Source organism: Paroedura picta, chromosome 6 (assembly GCF_049243985.1).
Source record: "Paroedura picta isolate Pp20150507F chromosome 6, Ppicta_v3.0, whole genome shotgun sequence".
NCBI lineage: Eukaryota > Metazoa > Chordata > Lepidosauria > Squamata > Gekkonidae > Paroedura > Paroedura picta.
In genome coordinates, this window is record NC_135374.1 from 67,566,809 (window position 1) to 67,585,863 (window position 19,055).

Consider the following 19,055-nt stretch of genomic DNA (forward strand, 5'->3'; position numbering starts at 1 on the left):
AAAGCAGTTTGTTAATTTTGAATTTCAAACATTCTCTCATGTGCCATTATGAGACAAAAAAGAACAATTTGAGTCAGTCCCTCAGTTCCCGAGGCTGGGTCAGCATATAAGCAAGGATATTTAAAAAACTGAGTTGGACAGACAGAGAAACAAAGAAGAAAAAGATAAAGGGAAACAACAAAGTGCATATAAACATACAAGAGACCCTTTTCCACTATTTTCATCTTTTCCATAAAATATTACAGGCATGAGTTTCTTGTTTACTGGACTTAACAGAAATTATTCATATATTTATTTTTGCAGAAGTGTTTTCAGTTACACACACGATACCTTTATTGGCATAAAGCAGATTAGCAAAATAAACAGAGATAGTCAGGATACATCAGTCAGTTTAAGTTTAAAAACTGAAGATAGAAATTCAGCCATAATAAAGGTGACATTGGCATCCTTATCACTCAATAAAAATTGGCAAATCAGGTTTTGTGTTCTCAGTTGGTAATTGCTAAAGTGGTGCCATGCTATAATGCTCTAGTGCTACTTATTTCAATATTTAATCAGGCAATTTTAGCATTATTTAACATATTAGATGTAAAGCCCATTGTATTTTTGAATACAATGGGTGCTAGCATGGGTGCTGGTGGGCCTAGTGGGCTCACAGGGCTCCTTGCAGACCCCTCTGCCACGCCGTTCCCGCCGCCCCCTTTCTCCCACTCCCCTCCCCCCGAGGTCTCTGCTTCAGCACGGTGACAGGAGCAGGGCTGCCGTGTCTCTGACGCAGCGGGCCTGCTCTTCTTGCCGCGTCGAAGCCTTTCCCCCACCCCCGTCCACGGCCAAGGTCCCGGCTTCGGTGGTGGAAAAGGAGCAGGGCCGTCGCATCTGCTCCTTTCCCGATGCTGAAGCCTCTTCGCCCGACTTTGCAGCTTTGCAGCTGCCAATTGGCCCCTCCAAGATTTTATCACAGACTCACCCTGCCCCTTTCTCCACCCACAATGCCCTTACTGTTTTATTTTTACCGCTCCACAGGAATGGTTTACAGATGAATAAAACCCCCAAATGTGAGGTGGGGGTGACAAGTTGGCACAAAAGCCATTATGACCACATCCCTGAAATGCAATGCAGAGATACTGCAGAGCACATACAGCCAGGAAAAACATTCACCTTGTATAAATGTTATATTCTTGGGATCTTTGAAAACACGGACCTGACACACTCATGCAATTTCTTCTTCTCACAAAAATGTTCATTAGAAATTTGCAGCTCCATGAATGCAAAGCAATGTACACACAGCTAACTCCTTAACTGAAATAACTGGGGAAATGTACTCAGAAGTTGCAGAATGCACACTGAAAAGTATCAGAATGCACACAAAATGCTGGATCAAAGCAATTATGAAGAAAACATATTACTGGGCATTTTGGATAGGGGTGTGATGCATGGCCCCAGTTTGAAAACTCCTGCTTGGAAGAAAATTCCACTTAAATGATCACAAGTTCATCTAATATATACTTAGTAAAATTGATATTGGGTTTATCGATTGGCTTGGAGTTAAAATGGAGAACAGCACCCATATAGAAGGTATTGAAAAACATCAAAGGTTTGAATTTACCTTGACCTCCCCCAACCCTGTGGAGACTGAGGGATGCATTTAAGTGCTACCTTCATTCTGTATGACAATTGTTATGTATGTGGACATTCAGAGCAACAAGACAATATGCAAATGAAGACTTGAATTGCTAGCTAACATGCTAGTTAACTTGAGACTCTAGCAATGGACCAATCTGTGGGCTTCATTAAGGGCCAATCAGCTGACAGACTGCCTGAAATGTACATAAGTTTGAGTAGTTCTGTTGTTTGCTGTTTGAAGTTAGTGTTGGATTCAAGTAAAGAGCAGTTTGTTTTCAAAGAACTTTGTAGTATGTGTCTACCAAACCTGCAGACTTAACAGCAACTCCAGCAGCAGAATACATGAAGATGTAGCCATCAAACTAGTTCTAAGTAATGGAACCTCTTCAGTCCATGGCTAAAGTGTGGAGGAAAGAAGTAGCCGTCAGGCTTATCTTGACCTCAATGTTCTCCCAAGAAACCTTTAATGTGTGAGGGTGATAGCCCCCTCATGATTTAAAGAACTCTAGCGGGATGGGCACATGCATCCTTCAAGTCAAATTCCAATCTTTGGCATAGATATGCTGCCCAAAACTAGTTAAAGCACTGTATAAGAGGGGCTGACCTGGGTATTAAGGACATAGATTCTTTTAATACCATTTTCTTCCCTTACCTATAAACTGTTCATGTTTACCAACATGAATGGCCATGAAACCAGAAAGCATGCACATAACTGCATGAACAGAAAGGAATTCCTGGAGTCAGTCTGGAGGGCCATACCCCTTCCTTCACTGACAACAAGGAAGGCTTCATACTACTTTAAGAAATCTTTATTCACTAATTCTAGTTCCTAGGATTTCTATTGTGCCAAAGTAAAGTAGCTCTACAACATTTTTCCAGATCAAAACAAAATATTCTTGTTATGTCAATGAAATATTAACTATGGTGGCATATAAGCAAAGAAGTACAACCAAACCTTCGGGTTTTGGAATAATTCTGTAAAAGGCCTGCAAAATGGAACTCTTCCTTCAGGCTTTTGGTTAAGATCAGTGACAAGGACCCCAAACTCGACCCAACTGCCAGAAAACTGCAACACCAACATCCAAATGTCCCCCTCATCTGTTAGGCTGTTCTTTGTTTTGTTACATTTTAGTTATATTTTCTTGTTTCTAATCATTACACATTTTATATTTTCCAATTTCTATGTTTTATGTACACTGCCCTGAGATGTGTGTGTGGGGGGGGTATAGAACCCAAATGAAGTTTAGCCTTTTAGTTAAATGAATGGATTAAAAATCTATTGAGTGATTAAATTTGTGCCACTGATTAAAGAAGCAATTGAAATATGTCTTTACAAGAAATGTGCCAAAACCATTTATTTATGTACTTAATTTATATATACCGCCCTCTCAATGAGCCAACTCAGGGTGGTGTACATCATTTAAAACATACATCAATAATACAGTTTAAACAGTACACTGAAAATTAAATCTAAGAATGATCAACATTTTAAGACACTATCAAACATCAACAGTCCCGGTTTTGAGTCGCCTTCAGTTCTCACTGAACTACTCTTCAGTGTGTGTGTGTGGGGGGGGAGGCGTGGGTGGAAGATGCCATATATTCCAAGATATCCCTCCTCCACACTAGAGGATGCTTCTAAGACGGTGCTTATGGCAACACTGGTAAACCTCATCTAAAAATAAACGAAAAGAGGTCTTTTCTTCTTCTTAAGGATTATATTGTATGATCCATATGCAGGCTTCTGCAGAGAAAACTAAGTCAGTCACTACAAGAGAGGAAACGCGCACCGCCAGCTCCACTCGGGAAGCCCCTGCGTGCGCGGACGCGGCGGATAGCGCAGGCTGCACCCTCCCCGGGGGCTCTGACGTCAGCAGGATTCGGTCCTCCTGGCTCGGCCACGCCCACCAGCGCTGAGGCGGGGCACCTGACAGAACGAGTGGGCCGCCTGGGCCGGCAGGAGGAGCTGCGGGCAGGCATCCCTCGGAGCGAGAGGTGGGGCTGGCGATCAAGGGCTGCCAGCGCCGAGAGTCAGGAGGGCGTCGTCTCAGCAGCTCCAAGGCCATGGAGGAGTTTAACCCCCGTAACGATGAGGTAATTCGCACTCCCCTTGAGAGCAGCCTCTCTGGGTGTCCCTTCCCACCGCCGTCTCTCCTCAGGAGCACCCCCACGGCGGATTGATTCCGCTCTTCGTGGGGACTTTCTGCGCAGACGTGGTCGCTCTGCTGATTGGCGGATGGATAAAGAACGGGACCCCTCCGTCAGCGCTTCCTGTCGCCTGTGGACAGGGGAAGGCGTCTCCCTCTGGCTCGATAGGCGCTGGCTGGCTCGTTCACTTTTAGGCCACCGCCCGCTTGCAGCAGGGCAAGGCCTGTCAGGACAAGGCGGGGACGTTGTGATGAAATAGCCGCGCTAAAGCGGCAGGCTTGGTGGAAGGCGGTCTCTTAAGCAAGCGCTGCTTCGGGCTCCCCCTCCTCCAAGGCGTAGGCAATGAGACGAAATCCGCCCTGAGAGATGACTGTGGCCCACAGTCGAAAGCCGCTTACCTGACGGTGGCAAAAGAAACCTGGCAGAGCTTTTCTGCACCATTCTATAGACAGACATAATGGTCGTTCGCACTCGGACTAGAAAACAAAACTTTTCGGTCTCACCTACTCAAGAAATATACCTTAGCTTTTCTTAGGACTTTCTAGTTGCATCTGCTATACCAAACCCTCAAAGGACAAATGTGCAAATCATGTGGATGATTATTTACCTCTTTTATCACTCACTTTTCTCATTAAAAATCATGGTAGATTGCAGGTTTTTTTTTAATGGGGTACAAGTTCTATTGGGGTTTTATATACGCTGTAACCCACCTTGAGTCTACGGAGAGTGGCAGGCTATAAATGTAACAAATAAATAATAAAACACAATACATAATGCAATGGGACTAAGATTACACATTTTAAAAAAGAAAATGCAAACTGAAAACTGTCCAAGAGTGATATACCATAAGCTAGCAATCCCCAACCTGTGGGCCATGGACCACATGTGGTCCTTCGACTAATTGGAGGTGGGCCCCAAAGGACGCCTTCTCCCCCCCCCCCGGCTCTTTACTTCATCCCCCCCCCCAGTCTTTTACAACACACTTCATTGTTGTGGTGTGTCTGTATCTTATTTTGAAGGGATGTTTAAACATTACCATAGCGATCAGAGAGCGTTAGGGCAGTGGTTGAGAGTAGAGGAGTAAACTACCCCCCCCCCCCCCACCGGGCCTCAGTAAAAGGCGTTGAGTGGTCCCCAGCATTTAGTGGTCCCCGGTGATAAAAAGGTTGGGGACCACTGCCATAAGCAATACAGAGAGAGAATTAGTAGATGGAAGACAGTGCAGTCAATTTTGGAATATACAAATACTAATCTTTTGTAAAAATGCTGTCCTGGACTTCCTATTATAATACAATTCGAAGTACCTTATAAAACAGCTTCCTATTTTGCACATGTTGTGGAATGACTGAAGAGCAGGAGACTTCCTGACCTTTGGCAGGCTGTTCCACAAGATGGGAGCAACAATAGACATGTACAGGTAGTTGCTGATCTTATCCATTTGCTGAGTAGCACCCTCAAACGAGCAAAGTTATCATAGTAGCACACATCAGGAAAGTTGATCCTGCAAGTATGTGGTTCCAAAGTCATTAAGGTGTTTGAAAGTAATAACCCAGAACCTTGAACTGAGCATGGTGGTAACTTATTGGTGTCCATGAAGTAACTGCAGAATAGGTGACATATGGAATTTTTCATTTTTCTTCCTAAAACATTGTGAACTGCTGTTGATTTTTTATTGTTACAGATGACTTTCAACACTGAGGAAGCCCACACTATTGTAAAAGATGTAAGTTTAAACATTTGTAATATATTTAATCTGCTTTTGTGATTAGTGCTCTGTTTTCTCTATTTATCTAATAACATTAGGGAAAGATGGGCATCCTTGGAAGACATGTTCAATATATTTATAGGAAATTCTGAATATTGGATATCTAGGATTTTGTACATAGCCAAGACGTTTGGCATCAGTTACCTCTAGTCTTAACCAGCAGTCAACATTCTGTACTTAGTTGGTTTCATTCTGCTCAGGAGAATTTATAGTATACACTGGGGCTGTAATCTTGCTTTGTGGAAAGCTGTATAAATCTTGTCAAAGCCAAACAGTGTGTATGATTGCAGCCTAAATTGTCCTATAGGAATTGCTGCAAATCATAATGTTGCACTGTCAGATTCTGAATATTCAGACTCTGAGTAGTGAATGGTAAACGTAGAAGCAGTTATCAGGATTTTTTCCTGTTTGATGCTGACAAACTCCTCCGCTCCAACCCCAGTTGTGATGACCAGCCCACTAATTGTGTCTCATGAAAAGGAGGACTACGAGGAGGAGAAAGAACATGGACAAAATTGAGAGGGTTCTGAGGAGAGCGCCAAGGATGATCTGGGGCATGGGAACCAAACCTTATAACTTGGAAGGGTGAGAGACTTGGAAATGTTTAGCCTGGAGAAGAAGAGGTTCAGAGGGGACATAATTGCTGTCTTTAAGTATTTTAAAGGTTGTCACTTACAGGAGGGCAGGGAGGGATTCCTGTTGGCAGCAGAGGAAAGGACCTGCAAATTATATGCAGAACAGTACTGGCTAGATAGCAGGTTTTGTTAGCGGTTGCTGGACAAATCCCTTGGATCGCTGGTTAACTGGTGAGCTGTCCTTAATCACAACTTCTCCTTTACGTGGTATCATGATGATTCTGTTTCTACCCATTTTTCCTGTTGAGGTGTATAGAAAGTATACAATGTTCTAAGACTTATCCCAGTGAATTGTGGTTCTAAGTTTAACATCTGCAGCTTGAGATAAGAGTCAAAAAAGAAACGATCTGTAGCATTTGAGTTACTTTGCAGATTATTATTGGAGTGAATTAAAGCTATAAATTGATTCATTTGTGCATTATTATTTTCCCCATATCCAGTGCATAGAAGGTGTTCTGGGCAAGGCAGATTACAATCATGACAAAGTTAATGATTGGACTGCAACTATAGTAGAACAGTCTCTAACACATCTGGTAAAACTGGGGAAGACATATAAGTACATTGGTAAGTATAAGCATATATATGCAGAGTTTATATTGTTTCTGGCTAAATCTGAATGATTTTAAGGTCCACTTCTGGAGATTTAAAAAAACCTGCAGATAATAAACAAGGTTCTATGCATTTTCTTCTGCACCCTAGAACAGTGGTCCCCAACCTTTTTATCACCGGGGACCGGTCAATGCTTGACAATTTTACTGAGGCCCAGGGGGGTAGTCTTTTGCCGAGGGACATCACCGCCACCTGAGCCCCTGCTCCACTTGCTTTCCCACCAGCACCCCTGACTTCCCGCCGCCCGCTGGGGGGCACTGCCAGCGGCACGCCGAGGGGGAGCCCAAGCCATGGCGGCCGCTGGAGAGCACCAAAGGTGAGCCGGCAGCAGAGTGGCACGGCAGCTCACCAGGCAGTAGCCGGGGAGGAGGACGAGGAGGATGAGGAGGAGCTGCGGCCCAGTACTGACTGATCCACGGACCGGTCCCGGTCTCCAGGCCAGGGGTTTGGGACCACTGCCCTAGAGCACTGAAGATTCTTTTGATCTGTTCTTTTATGAACTTTTATTGTAATAAAAGTAGGTAAATGTTGGGTTGAGATCTAAGAGAGCATGGATTGAATCTAGCAATCTTTTTCACTGAATATTGCCCAATTCCTGTCCTCACTACTGCTGTGGTCATATGCCACATGTCTTTTGTACATTCAGGTTCCATGACCCCAAACACAGTATTTTTGAGTGGCAAAACAAGACTTCATTTCTTTTCACAAGCAAAAAAGCTGGTTGGATAATACCCTGGGATCCACATTTTAGATCTCCTTATATGTAGTGTTTTTCAGTAGTTACAGACAAATAATCTGCACCAAAAGATTAACTAGACATTTTCAGTAGACTCTGTATAAACCTAGAATCTCAGGCTTTCTAAAGAGAACATTCCACTTCCTTAAAAGAAGGAAAAATTCTTCTTTTTCCCTGAAAAAGCAGGACTTGATAGTAGAGCAAGGGTCCCCAACCTTTTGGAGCCTGTATGTGCTTTTCAACTCTTGACACATTGTGAAGGGTTCAGCCACAAAATGGCCACCACAGCTTACCTTCAGTAGAGATTCTCATTGTATTTGCAGCTTTTGCCAAAGCAATACTTTTAAAAATCTGCATAACCAATCATATCTCCAGTGGCCAGACAGAAACCTTGTTGGAAAAAGTCCCACCTAGCCACTCCCATTTACTGCAAACACTTTGTGAGTACTGCGAGAGGTATCAATGGGCACCATGATGAAGACCCCTGTGGTAGAGTATCTGCATGGCATATAGAAAGTCCCAGGGTGAGTCCCCAAAATCTCCATTTAAAAGGTGATGAGCGATGTGAAAGACAGAAACCTAATGCTAGTCCGAGTAGGCAGTACTGACAGAGATGGACCAAGACAGTCTAAGGCAGCTTCATGTGTCTTCAAAAAGAAAGCTTAAGAGATTTAGCTAACACTTAACACACATACTGCCATAGTATAAATGAAGCTTGTCATACTCTCTCATTCCTTTACAGTCTGTTCGATACCATAAAACATCCATGGGGAATAAATGCTGGTCTAAATAATTTATCTCTATTTTGCTTTATTAAGGTGCTTTCCATACAAAGGGGCATGTATGGTTTCCTTATTGCAGTTGTTGATTACAGCATAGTGGTAAAAGGGCTTCCATGTGGCCGGTTTCCCTGCATTGTCTCTGCTTAGTTGCCTGCGTAGGGGCCATTCCACTGCCCCACCAGGGACTTTTAAAAGATTTCTTTTTAATCAACAGGTGACAAGTAATAATAATTATTGATTGTGGCCAGGACTAAGATCTAGCCCCCCACCTCAGGCTGCGCTGTACCATTTTGCAACCTCCCTCAGGGATAGACTGTGGGAAGAGGGACATTGTTTAGCCATCTTATTGCTGGAGCTTTGTGTTTAATGAGGTAGGGGTTTTTACTGGGTTTTATGTAAAAATCAGTCAATAAAATTATTAATATTATATAGTGCTACCATCCTGTGCCATCCACCCTATATCTCTTAGGAAGGTTGTTTGCAGGTTGAGGCCAGAATTAGTAGTATTTAGCTTTTTGAAAACCAAGGGGGAAGGGTCATTACTGCATGTTTGGCATTCTGGAGAAGGCAGAGAAGAATAATGATGATAATAACCATGTTCTATAAATTTCAAGCTTTTTATAAAAATTAAATTGGTAGCCCCTTTTTTAAAATACACTGGTTTAAGGCATATCTCCATAATAAAACTGCTTTAATAAAATGAAATTTGGAAATTCAGAGAACCTAATAAACAGATTGCCATAATGCTGATTTTTTAAAAATTCCTCTGGTGGCTGGAAGAAATGGCTACAGTAGGGGATGGGAGCAAGAGAAAGAAGATGTGGATATTTCCTAAAACATCGGAGCAAGTTTGAGAAAGATTACAGAAAAGACAAGGTAGATCTGGAAGCTGCATGGAAGCACTGCAAGGCTATGAGGAAGCAGGAAATTAAATTCACTTCCTATTATCATAGAATTATAGAGTCGTAAGTTACATCCAGGGACATCTAGTCCAACCTCTTGTGGAATTCAGGAAATTCACTGCATTATCGAAACCTGGCCAACCATCCCACATGGAACTGACCTAACAAATCCAGTAATGTTATTTTTTCCTTCAGTAACATGTGCTGTAATGCAGAAGTGTGGAGCTGGTTTGCACACAGCAAGCTCATGTTTTTGGGATACCACAACTGATGGTAAGTGCTACCTCCCAGCTATGTTTTGCCTTTTGATTTATGTAATTGTTGAAGGAGTTAGATCAAATGGGTAGCTCCTTAGTCTGTTGATAGCAGTAAAAAATAGCAGCTGAAGGACTAACAAAATTTGAGGCAGGGTATTGAAAGGGTGTGTGTGTGTGTGTGTGTGTGTGTGTGTATAAAGATAGAAATAAGACAAATAGTATAAGTTGTTAATACAAAGAACAATAAAATATAATCTTCATTTGTTACACTTAAACCCCCTCCATTAAGTGTCCCCTTTTAGTTAAGATTCAGCTTACATAGGAAATCTTAAGACCCCACATTAACTACACAATGGTATGAACTTTTGCCCAAAATTTATAAACTTTTTCACATTTCCACCACATTTGAAAAAAGAAACCTACTTTATCACCACATTTCCAACATTTGTTAACATAGTTTTTTGCAATTTTAGCAATCACTTTTGGTGTCACATACCACCTATAAAACATTTTATACTTAACACAGTCAAAGAGCCTTCCTGACAGATATTCAACACCATATTTTCAGGCTTGAATTAAGTACTTAACATTGAACATTTCTGGTAGAACAGTATGAACTTTGGCCCTATAACAATACACTAATAAAGAAAAAAAGGTGGGGGAAGCCCACTTTATCATGACATTTCCAGCACTTACAATTATATTGCTTTAAAAGTGTACAGAAGAAGAATAAAGAAAAGATTTCAAACATCTTGTTCCCCCTTCGTTTTGCTTCTCCTTTCCCTTCCCCAATCTTTTTAAGGGGGTCTCATATCGAGGCTTACTGCACCTTGTTGTTCCTGTAGACTTATGTTCTGTCCAGTTAGACTTTGGCGTAGAAAGTGCAGTTGTTCCCGCAGAATATTCACCGATGAATCTTGAGGCAATTGCACCCCCTGGACTCCGATCCGAAATGTATCAGTACAATTTTTTTCCTGAGAAGCTCCTTTAAATCGATTACTTTCAAAACAGATCCATATATCTTTTAGTCGATTCTTGTGTACTGTTGCTTTGAAATACCTGTATGCCTTTTTAAAGATGGTGTCCTTATCTGGGAAGTCATGTTTTCTGTGAGGCTCCGACATCCCCTTTTCCATCTCCAAAATTTCAGATTTCTCTTCTGCTGATGATTTCCAACCTTGTTTAGTGCTGTCATCAACCACTGTTATTGGTCGATCAGTCCTGTTAAAAACTTCTTCCTTGCCATCTTGGATCTCCTTGAAAATATTCTTAGCTGTAAAAGCTATTGCTAGTTAATCTAAGTCCTTCTACTTAAGAAAATGAGCCCGCCCCAAATCGAGGTGGCTACTCAGGCAGAGAGAGGGGGAGGGAAAGAGAGAGGCGAAAAGCAGATTTATTACTTGCTGTTGTTTATAGAAGCGTTGATTAATGGCTTTTGTTGAGGCTGCCAGATGCTGTGCTCCACCCAGTCCACCGCATTCACTTGCAGTAAATAAATCGTAGAAGAGTGTTGGAGCGGTTTCTTTTAAGAGAGAAAGAAAGAAAAATAGTCCAAGAAAGAATATGGAGGTCGTCCTCTTGTCCTGAAACGCTGACAGCCTGTAATCCGGGGAGATAAACTTCCTAAAGGATTGGAGACGGCCCCAAGAGTTCACTAGAACTTCCTGGGTAGAAAAAGTGAGGTGGGGTTTGCGTACCCCTCCTCTTTTCTGCCAATTGCTTCCACAATTGACCCCTGTCAGGCTCCAGTGATTGCACTGCAATCCCCTCAGGACGACATCTTTAGCCACCGGTATTGAAAGGGTTTTTGACATGGTATTTAAATAATATAATTTGTATCATCTGGAATTAGAATAGTTAGATCCTAACAAATCCTTTGTGTTAATGAAAAGCAGCAACAAAAGAATGCTAAGTGGGAAGCAGCCTGCTGCTTTTCCACTAGAGATGTACACAAACTGGCTCAGAGTCTTTGAACAGTTGTTTGGGGACGGCAGCTTTCCTAAACATTCACTCTACTTTTGTCCAGTTCGGCTGTTCAGTACCATTTAAACCTTACAGCTGAGTGGCTCAGGGTCCACAGCTGAACTGTTAGGTTTAAGTTTCATTCCCTCCTCACTTCAAAATGGGGAGGAAGCCAAACAGACGGGCAATTCCCTAACCCCTTTCCAGGATAAAGGGGGAACCAAACTCACTGGACCGGCTCGGTTTGGGCAGGGGCCTTTTGGCTTGGTTCAGGGTTTCTTAGATTCATGCCTATCCCTATTTCCCACCTCCAAAATGCCTGCTGCCTCGCAAAAAAAAAAAAGATATGGCTCTGCATATTATTTTGCTAAGGGGAGATACACAGCTTGCAATGAAGGGTTTGAGTGAGCAAAAGAAGACTGTCAAAGAAGGGGTTCAGTTGTCCGTTCTCCCAAAGTTCATCCATTCAAGATACCATCTTCTCATAGTGGCTTTTAGCAAGAAAAAAATCTTTGAGGGAAAGCTCCATGCAGTTGCATGTAATGTTGTTTGGCCCTTAGTGCCAGAATATGGTTAAAAGGCAGGGCAGTGCACCTGCCTGCTCTGCGAAATACATGAATCCCTTGTCACTTGGATTTTTTTTTTTCATTTTAAGGCCTAGATTTAGAAGTAGTTACAATTTTTACCTTACCATTTGCAGTCCAACTGTCTTCCAATTACAAGGAGACTGATTTAAAGATAAAGCAAGGCAAAGTGAATTATTAACAGTATAGATTTTTAAGCAAAAATTGTTTTACTTAGTTATTAGCTTATCACATTTTTTTCTGAATGTGCATATTGCTCTGTTCAATTAAGCCTTTTTGTTTTTTGTACACATATTTAGAGAGTGCATTTATAAGTCAGGCAGTATCACATGTATAAGTCACTCTCCGCTCTTGATGGAGTCCAATTAGCAACTTTAGTGATTGTCAAGAGTAAGAGTGTGACACTAGATGCCTTGGAGGACCAGATCACAAATGTTGTCCGCCAGGCTTTCTTTCATCTTCACCAAGAACGGCAACTAGAAGAAGAAGAAGAGTTGGTTCTTATATGCCGCTTTTTTCTACCCGAAGGAGGCTCAAAGCGGCTTACAGTCGCCTTCCCATTCCTCTCCCCACAACAGACACCCTGTGGGGCTGAGAGAGCCCTGATATCACTGCACGGTCAGAACAGCTTTATCAGTGCCGTGGCGAGCCCAAGGTCACCCAGCTGGCTGCAAGTGGGGGAGCGCAGAATCGAACCCGGCATGCCAGATTAGAAGTCCGCACTCCTAACCACTACACCAAACTGGCTCTCTAGTGCCCTGACTGTCAACACCTGACATAGCAACCGTGATCCATGTAACATTTACCTCCAGGCTAGATTACTGAAACTCATTCTATGCAGGACTACCCTTAAAGTTGATCTGGAAACTTCAACTGGTCCAGAATGCAGCTACAGGGATCCTTAGTGGAGAGCCCATATACAACCTGCCCTCTCCAGCTGCACTGGCTCCAGGTTGACTACTGAATCAGATCCAGGGCTCTTATTCTTACCTTTATATTTGTTATTTATGTATTAGTAAATTTGTATATTGCCAGCTCCTGGACCAGCAGTAGCGGTTCACAACAAGATAAAAACCTAAGATGCTCTCTCACTGATAAAATACAATACAAAATACAATCCAGTTATCCCAGTTTAAATAACAAGATGGCAGGCATAACAGTCCCTAACTAGGCCCATATTGCTCATCTTTTCCGTTCCCAGCAGTATCAGTCTCTGTTATAAAGCTGGGGTGGTCCCTGGGGGATCCAGATGTGAAAAGGGCAGGGGCGGAACCAATCTTATTAGCCCAGTGATCAGCCCGGCCTCAACCAAAAACCTGGCAGAAGAGTTCCGTCTTGCAGGCCCTGCGGAACCCAGAGAGCTCCAACAGGGCCCTCAGCTCTTCCAGGAGCAAATTCCATCAGGTGGGGGCCAGGAGTGAAAAGGCCCTGGTTGAGGCCAGGCATGCTTCCCAGGGACCCGGGATCCTCAACAGATTCATACCCACAGAACGTTATGTCCTGTAGGAGGCATAAGGAGATAAGCGGTCCCATAGGTTAATGAAAACAGTCATGTTCATCTGTTCAGTGTAACTCTATATGAAGCAAAAAGTAATTGGTTAGCCCATTTCCTTTTCAGTTACCAACCTGGCCTTACTAGTAAGCAATATCAGAATTTATTTCACTTCATTTTGGGAACATGCCAGGGAAAAGGGAAATGAATTCATTATCAGAAAACACTAAGATACTTGGTGTATATGAGCTGGCCACAATTGTTAAAGAGTTTTAAATGTGATAAACTAATAGTAAACACATGCAAGTTCTATAACTGTTAAATATTTACATTAATATTGACCTAGTTTCCTCCTCCATCCAAGTAAAAGAGAAGAATAATTATCAGTTAAGCAAATATCCTTGGTGTTATATGTGCAGTATAATTTTGTCCTGACATTTGGGCATTATGGGAAGAAAATGTAATCCTAAATAGCAGTAAGCCTCAATAGCAGTAAGTCCAATGAGGTTTATTCTCAAGTAAATAAGTGTAAAGATTGCAGCCCTAGTGGGAATAATAAAAGTAGCAACACCCAGGCTCTCACGGGTATGTGGGACATATATCTGCTCCAGAGCTTTTTAATACTCCGGAAGATAGAGACAGAGTTCAACGAGATCTGAACACAATGGAAAAATGGGCAAATGAGAACAAGATGCAATTTAATAAAGATAAGTGTAAAGTTCTGCATCTGGGTCAGAAAAATGAAAAGCATGCCTACTGGATGGGGGATACGCTTCTAGGTAGCACTGTGTGTGAACGAGACCTTGGGGTACTTGTGGATTGTAAACTAAACATGAGCAGGCAGTGTGATGCAGCGGTAAAAAAGGCAAATGCCATTTTGGGCTGTATCAACAGAGGCATCACATCAAAATCACAAGATGTCATAGTCCCATTGTATACGGCACTGGTCAGACCACACCTGGAGTACTGTGTGCAGTTCTGGAGGCCTCACTTCAAGAAGGACATCGATAAAATTGAAAGGGTACAGAGGAGAGCGACGAAGATGATCTGGGGCCAAGGGACCAAGCCCTATGAAGATAGGTTGAGGGACTTGGGAATGTTCAGCCTGGAGAAAAGGAGGTTGAGAGGGGACATGATAGCCCTCTTTAAGTATTTGAAAGGTTGTCACTTGGAGGAGGGCAGGATGCTGTTTCTGCTGGCTGCAGAGGAAAGGACACGCAGTAATGGGTTTAAACTTCAAGTACAACGATATAGGCTAGATATCAGGAAAAAGTTTTTCTCAGTCAGAGTCGTTCAGCAGTGGAATAGGCTGCCTAAGGAGGTGGTGAGTGCCCCCTCACTGGAAGTCTTCAAGCAAAGGTTGGATACACACTTTTCTTGGATGCTTTAGGATGCTTAGGGCTAATCCTGCGTTGAGCAGGGGGTTGGACTAGATGGCCTGTATGGCCCCTTCCAACTCTATGATTCTATGATTCTATGAATCCATCCTTCCTCCCCCCTCCCCCTCACACACAAATACATGCACACAAACCTCTTCCTTCCCCACTTCCTCCTCCCCTCCCTCTCCTTCCCTCTTCCTTCCCCAGCCTACTTCCTGGCCCCTCCCCCCCAAATATACACACACACACACAGAGTCCCCCCCTTCCCTCTTCTCACAGGAGGACCCCAGCCTCCTCTGACCTGGAAGGCAGCACCTGGGCCTCTGCTGATGCATGGCCTGTGTGCCGGTCTCTGGAGGCCTGGAGGGCAGCCACCACACCCCTGGGATCTGCGTGGCCTCTTTCCTGGCCCCCAGAGATCTCCCCAGCACCCAGACTCCCTGCTCCCTTCCCCCCTCTCCTCAACTTTGTGGTGACACTGGCCTTCCTGGCTTCCACATTGCCTCATGATGTCCCCTGGCCAGGTGGGGTGGCACTGGCCTGTCCAGCCACCATGCTGCCCCCTGACTTTCCAGGCCTCCCCGGACAGCACAGCAGTGGCCTGGCCACCTCCCACAATTACTTACACTGCCCCAGCCGGCTGCCTGCCACAACGCCCCACAGAGCTGCTCCAGCCTTTTCTGGTGTGCTCCCTGGGGCGGGGCTATGGACATCATGTCTGTACCCATTTCCGTCCCAGGGGCTATGCCAGAAGATGTGTCCCACATCAAAAAAGGATGGTACTGAGCACTCAGCTGAATGTAGAGGTGAAAGAGTTTGACAGGATGTCAGGACTGTTTCTTTAAACATATTCAACAGTTATGGAATCATTCTAGCCTTTTGAATAATTAATTAATTTTATTTATTTATGTTTAAATTTCTAGACCGCCGTTCCTAGCATGCTAGCTCATGGCAGTTTACAAAGAAAAATATCATATTCCTCATAAAAACATACACAATAATAACAATTTAAAACCAAACCCTAACAGAACACAAGATCGTGGTTCCAGTATGACCTAAAAATCCCTTATGCTCCGGGCCTCAGTCTCTGTGTAAATGACATAAAATTGAGTTAGCAACTGAGTTGGCAAACGGCTCCTGGTACGGCCTAACACCGTAGGATCTAACACTGTGCATTCCAGTCTCTTTCCCTTCTTTGTCTTAGCATTTCTATTCCAAGTCCATTCTTGCACAAATTAAAAAGAGCAGCTGCTTGAGACCAGATAAGATACCTTTCCCATATGTTATTAAATGTACCAGCTTGGGGGAGGGGAGGGAATCTACTTTCAACATGGAACAGCAATCAGAATGTTGATTTATTACGGTGAGTTTAGTATTTGTGCCCTCTCAGGGCCAAACTTTGCAATAGGTTTTTTAATGAGTCAGCAGCAACCCAAGCAGTGCAAATAACTCTCCCTGGGGGCCACCGTGTGCTGATGAATTACCAGCTTCAACCCAAGTGCTCTAGGAACAGAGATCATGTGTTCTGAATAGAGAATTCAGTTATCTATAAGTAATTATAACCTTATAGGTCATGGTCAGACCTAAGATCTAAGTTTGGTTTACCAACAGACTATTCATGTGCTTTTAACATTATTCTCTGAAAGGAATTTTTACCTGAACATGTTTACTTAGAAGTAAGCCCACAAAAGGGTTTATTTCCTGCGAAGCATACTTATGGTTGCAGTGCTAAATACCATTGTGTTTTTGTTTTGCAGGGAATATGTTTGTTGATTATTTTTGCAATGGAATTTGTAGTTGATGGGTTTCTCACTCAAGAAAAGAAAACCTGACTCTTTTTCCCCTTTAAATCCATTGTAGGTACCTGCACAGTCAGATGGGAAAACCGAACGATGAACTGTGTTGTGAATGTTTTTGCTGTAGCCATTCTTCTGTAGCAAGCTGAACAAGCCACAATACGTTATGCCAAAGCCTTTAAGAACAAACTATCAAATGCAGTGGATTGTTAAGAATTATTTAAAAAAATAATATTTATGCATTAGAAAAAGTAGTATGAAGTGAGCTTTTTAAAAAGAGGTCTCTGCACAAAGTGTATATATGACAGTAAAATATTATTTGTCAATTTAGCTGGCTGAAGCTTCCACAAGGCAACGTTTCAAGTGTTCTAAGTTAGTGAATCCCCCCCCCCTATTAAGAATGTGCATGTTAATGCCACCATTCACAGGGGCTTAAGAAAAACCTAATTGTTAGGAGGAGGGGACTATGAGAGAGAGTACTTTTTGTATTTAGTATCATAAGTCAGTGTTTTACAACAGTTATTTCAAACTGCTGAAGAGACTTCTTAGCATTTATTAGAAGTTCTTCAGTAGAATGGCAGAGAATTTTCTCTGAAGCATACCCACCAGACAGATATTCCTCTGCAAGTTGGATTTGCAAGAGAGTTTTATTATGTTCTAGGACCCATGTTCTGGTGGTGAGGACCTACAGGCTCAAGCCAGTTCCTTATGTGAACTGAAAGAACATCTGCAGTATGGATCCGTTCCATGTGAGATGCTGTGGGCTTTTTCATGGATGCAAACTATTCCCTCTGAGTAGTATGTTTGATTATTACAGCTTTCAGGCTGCAAACTAGGATATTTGATAATATATAACATTTTATAGGCAAAGCATGGTGAGAAAACAGGAAAAAACAAACATATTAAAAAAAATTGTTAGGGCACAAAATATCTATAGACCAAAGCGCTTACATGTACAGATCATGGATGTCCTGCAAATGAATGTAGCTGTCTGGAATTAGTAACCAGCAGCACTTAATGTATATGCTTGTAAAGACAAATTCTTCAAGTTAGAAAAACCGGGTTAACCCAGTCTGCAGTATTTGGTAGTCATTGACATATGAACAGTGTGTGATAAAAAGCATGTTATTACTGCATTATAGTAATGTTGTGTCATTAAAAAGATTCACACAGAGATATTTAGGACTGGGATAGAAAATATTAGCAAAGCTGTTATGTCTTCATTATCTGACATATCTTAGCAGAGATTCTGATTAAATGCCAGCCTTTCCCCTTTGAGTTATCGTATAGTTTTGTGCCTTAGTTAAAACAATATAGAAATCAGGATTCATGTGTAAAATTTAGAAATATACACATTTGAAAACAAAATCGCCTTGTTCGCATCTTAAGTTGCACTTATTAAAAGTATAATAAAACCCTGTGTCATTTATGAATAAATGTGACCGCAGTACTATGCGCATATACTTGGCATGAGGTCTGTTGAACTCAAGTGGGATTTAATTCCAAGTAATGTGGATAGCCTATACATGTGACAGTCTATTAAGAATAGGGCTGCATGTCTGCTTATGGGGGAGTAAAGTTTACTGAATGCACTATAAACAGACATGAACAGAATTGGATGTCATGTATTTTTATTGCCGGATCTCCAAAATTTTAAAAATGGTTAATGCCAATCAAGTGACTCTATTGCCTTAAAAAAACTAGTCAAATAGAGCAGATTTAAGCACATCTGCGAGTGTATTTAGGTGAATCTGACTAGTGATATTAAAATGCATCATTTTGTAGTCACTTGTTACCTTTATTAGAATTTGAAACCTACACTGGTACATTAAGCATTTGGTATTTCGAGAGCACTAAATGTAGAGACCTTGCTACCAGTCCTGTTTTGGCTTGTACTGTATGCTTAGACATGCTTGACCACCATAATGGATTTGTTTTGGATTACTATAGCATTTAAACACCAGAGATTTTTTTTCCATGAAATTGTTATGGATTAGGCCAGTTTAATACAAATAAATATTTTAATACGCACATCTACAACAAGAGTATTAAAAGTGTTCTATAGAAAGCTCATTGGTGCTCTGGATTTTTATTTTATGAACAAACTTTTCACAGCCTTTTCCTGAAACAGCATAAGACAATCTTTTTAGGAGATGATGATGATGATGATGATTAGATTTATTTCCTGCCTCTCCTGACAGGCTCGAGGCGGGTCACAACAACTAACCCCATTAAAATTCCCATTAAAACATCAAACTACTAATATGATGGCTAAAAATCCCATCCCTCCCCCAATTATCAAAGAGGTGAAGAGGAAAGGATGGAGGAGTAGTGTACACTCCAACTCCTGGGGTGGGAGCGATGTCCCTGATTCGCTGACCCCAG

At 42.3% G+C, this 19,055-nt stretch overlaps 1 protein-coding gene across 1 annotated transcript; it reads left to right on the forward strand.

The window, feature by feature from the left end:
- Nucleotides 1-3,527: 3,527 nt before the first annotated feature.
- Nucleotides 3,528-18,743, forward strand: DYNLT3 (dynein light chain Tctex-type 3). The gene is made up of 5 exons (XM_077342928.1): nt 3,528-3,717; nt 5,453-5,494; nt 6,612-6,735; nt 9,396-9,473; nt 16,735-18,743. Exons 1-5 carry the CDS (start codon nt 3,688-3,690, stop codon nt 16,809-16,811), a joined length of 351 nt encoding a protein of 116 aa, XP_077199043.1. The 5' UTR covers nt 3,528-3,687; the 3' UTR covers nt 16,812-18,743.
- Nucleotides 18,744-19,055: the final 312 nt, after the last annotated feature.

Coding starts and splice junctions, on each gene's coding strand:
- DYNLT3 (XM_077342928.1), top strand. CDS start 3,688: ATGGAGGAGTTTAACCCCCGTAACGATGAG. Junction 6,736..9,395: donor GAAGACATATAAGTACATTG/GTAAGTATAAGC, acceptor TTTTTCCTTCAG/TAACATGTGCTGTAATGCAG. Junction 9,474..16,734: donor TTGGGATACCACAACTGATG/GTAAGTGCTACC, acceptor AATCCATTGTAG/GTACCTGCACAGTCAGATGG.